Raw genomic sequence first — 5,860 nt, forward strand, 5'->3', positions numbered from 1 at the left:
CTTTTTTAACAAAAGTTTCTACTTTTCCAACTTGTTCCAAGCCATGGTTTTTAAGGCTTAAAACAAATAGAAATACATACATTCTCATTTTTACAAAACATTTCCTAAAGGTTCCTTTGATTTTATCATCATCCCGTTTGGCTAAAACAACAAAAGTATGTAATACAACATTATAACAACTCCATGAACACAAGTTGTTCATGGTTTCAACATAATATTTTCATGAGTTCAAGAACCACATCATTTTCGGTTTTGAAGAGAAAATGAGTTAGAAAGCGTTTTAGAAAATTTCAACGGTTGAATATGTTCTTGACATACTCATGAACGACATACTTAAATCTCATCAACATCCATTGGTTGAATGTTGAGAGATCAAGGATTGAAGATGGAAGAAGACATGAGAAAAATGAGAGAAAAATGGAGAGATTTACCTTCTCTTTGAAAATGCCAAAGTGAGTGAGTGAAGTGTGGAGTGTGAGGGTTTAAGGAGAGAGGGAAATCAGATTTTCCCTAGGCAATAATGACAAAATCTCCTAGGGTAGCTAATGATGAGCTCATGAGATATGGTGAAAGTGATGACAGATTTGCTTTATTGAAGTCAAATCTCTCATCCCAATGCGAAATGATCACCTTGTGGACACGTGCGATAAACATGCCCGAGTATTATCGGCCAATACTCGATCGGGTATTATAAATCGCCCGATCCTAATATCCGATTAGAATTTCGGATTTCGGCATTTCGAGTGAAAAATATTTAGAACATAGGTATGGATGTATTCAGGGTCTATATTGACTCAAAATTAAATTACGAATCCAACAGCGTGATCGGAATTCGATTCCGAGTTACGGAACTCAAAAAGACACTTTTTGAGTCGTACCGGGCGGATTCGGCCCCGACAGTGGTCCAGAACCGACTGTCTCCAAAAATTACCAAAATTTACCACAAAAACGAAAATAAAATTTTAAGAATAAAACTCAACTAGAGTTTTGTCTAATTCCTTACCGAAAATTGCCATAAATTCATTTTCGAATATATAATTAATGAAAATATTAGTAAAATCTTATAATTCAAACTCGTAAAATTCGCGGTGTTACAAACATTCCATGGTCCTGGAAAAATGGCTTCAAAGTGATTTCAACCACATCTCTGTTGCACAAAGGTGGAGAGTTCACTGGTTGTCCCCTAGTAGTAGTAGTAGTAGTCTTCAACTCTTAAGAACTAGGTCATCGGTAGCCAATAAGTGGAGTGTATTACTTATAATTGTCAAAATATCTTCCCTTTGCCCCTTCTTTGCATGTGGTTCTGTTGAGGTCTAAAGTATCTTTGAGGAATCACATTCCACAAAGCAACATCCTTTGCCTTCATGTCATCTTCAAACATTCTACACTTATTGAACAGGATTGAAAAGTCATTGATTTCTTGGCGGCCAAACATCATCTTCAACTTAGGCTTAAAGCCAATCTCAAACTTGGCACTTTGATCTTCCATCAACATCTAGATCATAATAAGGACAATACTTGGCCAATTCCTCAAACTTGGCAGCATATTCCCTCATTGATATGTTCCCCTGCTCCAACCGCAAAAATCCCAGCTATTTCTTCCTCTTAAGATATGCTGGAAAATACTTTTGAAGAAACTACCCATTGAAAGCTTCCCAGGTAACTACTTGTTCTTCTGTCTCCATCTGTCGCCTAGTATATTTCCACCAATTCTAAGCCTCCTTAATCAACATATAGGAAGCGTAAGTCACCTTTTGTGTATCTTTGCAACCCATAGATTGAAAGATATTTTCTAGCTCTTGAATCCAATCATTAGGAGCATGAGAAGCAAATCCATCCTGAAATTGACTTGGATTGGCAGAACTCATCCATTCCACAATATTCAGTTGGTCTTTATGGTGGAATTGGATGTTGATTAGGATTCTGGTTGACATTTTGATTCATATTTTGAAAATTATCATTCATGTTCTACAGAGCAGCTGCCATTTGAGCCAATAAATCATTACGACCACGACCACGTCCAACCAAAATAAACCCGCATCAATGCACATTAGAACTAATGTTCATAATGATTTAATTATGTTCTCACATAATCACAAACAAACAATTCACAAACAGAGTCATATAAGAAGCATGTAAGGCCATACCCTAAGTCGTAGGACAAACCTTAGCCCTGATACCATTAAATACTGAAAATGTGCCTTTTTAATGTAACACCTCAACCCTTACATGCGATTCTTCGAGCCCGTCAATATGTTGAGTATACTACCCACAAGTTTAAATACCCCATGAAGGGGAGCCTTCCGCGACTTAAACTCATAACCTCAAAGATAAATAGTCATTATTTTCATGATCTGCTACCATTAAGCTATTCATATCAACCCAGAACAAGGCCCTTACCATCGTTTTTGTCCTTCAATGTTATTCATATATTATTTATATATATAGGATAATTCTATAATTTGATATTTACATAAGTTAGGTTTATGTATCATATATATCAAACACGACCGCAAATGTAGTTTCCTATTAATTTTGGATTGAGTTTGGGTTAGGTTACCATCCTTCACCCATTGGAATTCTAGTTAAGCATGGTAAAAATAATAGTTTCTTTTTAAATAAAAAGAAGGATGAGAATGAGGACTCATATGACTTATCAAAGAATCAAATGACTTGTATGTATATTTTTCAATAAAAGTTACCATCTTATTGAAAAATAAAAATAATATCAACTAAGCAAATTTAGTTGCAAAGCTGGGTGGGATAAAGAACTAGTCAAAGAAGCTTATGAATGGATGGAATCTAAGGATGGATTTCCACCTTGGTTTCTCCCACCATGGCAGTATGCTGATAAATTCACCCTCCTTGAAGCAGGTGCTTTACCATATAATGCTTAGAATTCACCCTAATTGAAAACAAATCATACCAACTATGCAAATTCAGTTTGTAAAAATATAAGCCAAAGTGAAGCACTTGGGTGGCTAGAACATTGTACTTTTACTTCAAATTGAGAATCACAAATTCACAATTCTACTTTCATTATAAAGCCATTCATTATATAAACCTTGAACCAAAAAACCTTAACGAAGCCTCCAACGTCCATGTCCTTTTCTTAATTTTTAAAGAGAACTATAAGTCTGACTTTTAAGCATACAAGTAATAAAATATTTCATTGGAAAAGTAAGGAGATAAAAAAAAATTAGGATTTTATTAACTCCAACTTTGTGCATTTTGAGCCTATACATATCCATCACCAAAATGAAAAACAACACCACACCAAAAAAGTTGTCCTCTAATTCTCTACCTCAGCATCACCACTAGGACTTGAAGAATTATCACTGGAATCACGAGAAGGGGCTTGATTTGCATCTTGGCTTCTTCTACTACCTCTATTAACAGAAAAACTAACCCAAACTTCACCACCACCAATCCTTCTTCTCTCACCCCTTTCCTCCTCACTTTTCCTGCCTCCATCTTTCTCCTCAACAGGCATCTCATACCTACAAACAGGGCAATTCCCATGAACTCCAAGCCACTTTTCAATGCAATTGGAGTGAAATTTATGCTTACAAGGCATAACTTTTGCCACCCCACCAACCTCAAATTCTTCCAAACAAACTACACACTCCCCAAGATCATCACTTTCTCTAATTTCCACATTATCCATGGCCTCAATTGAATCCTTTGAAGCTGGTGGGTGCCCACTTTTGCTACTTCCTAGTTCATGAAACAGATTCTCAAGACTTGAAGCACCATCAATCACCACCATGCCCTGTGTAAAAGGGTTCACCAAGATGATTCTTTGACTCTGGGAACCTTCAGTATCCTCAGTTTCCTGATCTGGGCCATCACTATTTTCCCTTGATGATGATTCTGAGAAGCCAAATATGAAAGGCAAGAACAGAGACATGTCTCTGTTTCTCACTAACCTTTCAAACAAAGAGGTGATTTCAGAAACCTCTGCCTCAGAAGCCATTGATTGGAATAAAAAACAAACAATAAAGAAAGATCTTTCTGGATTGGAGATGGTGGTGAAGAATTTTTTTAGAAGAAATTATGAATGGAATGAGAAGGGTGACAGTGGAATGAATATAAACAGAGAAGAGAGAGAAGGTTAAAGTGGGCCCAGTGAAAGTGAGAGAAAGGTGTAGAAGGATCTGGAACTACTGTAAGATGTTTCTTGTTCAATTGGTGTGTCGCTTCTCTTTGACACTACCGTTTAAGTTTATCTAATGTTATGATTCATTTACTCTAAATAATAGATATCTATTTATATTAATAATTAAGATGTAGAGTAAATTTTTTAACTTATATATGAACCCCTTCCATTTCAATAATAATCTAATATATTTTATCCTATCACTATCTTTTTCAGCTGAGGCAGATATTTAGGGCAGTGTTGAGGTAAAGTTAGTGTATGGTAGTTAGTTTGAGGACTCTCTGACCCTTCACCCCACCTTAGACCTATTGTTGTCTTATTTTAGGGGTCATCTAGACTAGATCCTACATACTTATCTGATTTAGTTTGATCATGATAATTTTTAAATATAGTTGAATTTTATTGGGTATAGATTTGAGTTCAAAAATTAGAATAAGACAATATTTATGATCGTAAGGGCAAACATGAACCGACACGTTCCAAAGTTACTAATTCTTCATGTTTATGTTTGTATATGCATATTCTATTGTGTATAGTGTAACGAGTGTTTTATCAAAAAAGTCGTTGACTCTCTAATATTTTCATTATATTAGCAATATATATTATAATTTTATATATCAAATTGTATATTAATAATAATAAGTATTATTGATAAGACTTTATCGAAAAGAGATATAAATTATATTTAATTAGATTTTGGATCGGTTTAAAAGCTAGCTCAATCAACATTTGGGATCAGATCTAGGGTTAAGTTCAGATTCAAAAAAATAAATTGGCAAACATTTAGAGTCAGAAAAAGGATAAGAACTGACATAACTCACGTTTCGTCTAACTTATTCAATTAATTGTTATTTCTTTATCTTGGTTTTAAAATTTTGAACTCGAATTCTTTTTAAAATCTCAATATTTTAAGTATTTATCTTCTCATAATTATTATTCTTTTTCTTTTACTCCCTTGCTATTCACAAACTCTTCATTCCCCTCACAAAGCACATAATTATTCTCAAACCCTACACATCATTCCATCACAAATCTCATAACTACTCTTAGACATTTTGGGGTATCAAGAATCATTTAATTCTTCAATCTACCATTTTCAGAAATTATTGTGGACACCACTTTCATCACCAACTAACACAAGTTGCTCCACCATGATTGTGCTTCGTTTTTGTTCCTTCAATTTTACTTTTTTTTCCTATGCATGTTATTGACTAACAGCCTGTCTGTATTTCTAAAAAAAAGATATTTGAATAATTATTCAGTGGTATTATTAATATTGTACCGATCATCAAATTGTTCATGATATTGGTATAGTACTATGATGATTCACTAATTAAACCATATATGGATGAAGTTAGATATTCGTATATATTATATTAAAATTAATGTTAAAAAATTAATAAGGAATGTAATAAATAGTTTTAGTTACACCATTTGTTAAAATAAAATGTGTGGCATGGTAGTAAACTATGTTCTAGAAGTATAAAGAAAGATAATGATTATGTGTGTGATCATCCATAACAACATTTTACTAAGAATTAAGTCACTTTCATAAAAAAAAAATAGTAATTTTAAATTAAAATGGGTGATATGACCAGTACCACGATTTTAGGTAATTTTGATTGATTTGATGGCATGGTCAATATAATTGATATAAGGTATGGTATATGAACCGATTTTATTAGTTTACTATTTGAACTG

The 5,860-nt window shown here is 33.8% G+C and overlaps 1 protein-coding gene across 1 annotated transcript; it reads right to left on the reverse strand.

Annotated features, from left to right (window-relative positions):
- On the reverse strand, window positions 3,182–4,170 carry LOC109336194 (E3 ubiquitin-protein ligase RING1-like). Its single transcript, XM_019572644.1, has one exon. It carries the CDS (start codon window positions 3,974–3,976, stop codon window positions 3,293–3,295), a length of 684 nt encoding a protein of 227 aa, XP_019428189.1. The 5' UTR covers window positions 3,977–4,170; the 3' UTR covers window positions 3,182–3,292.

Source organism: Lupinus angustifolius, chromosome LG02, assembly GCF_001865875.1.
Source record: "Lupinus angustifolius cultivar Tanjil chromosome LG02, LupAngTanjil_v1.0, whole genome shotgun sequence".
In the NCBI taxonomy this organism is placed as follows: Eukaryota; Viridiplantae; Streptophyta; class Magnoliopsida; order Fabales; family Fabaceae; genus Lupinus; species Lupinus angustifolius.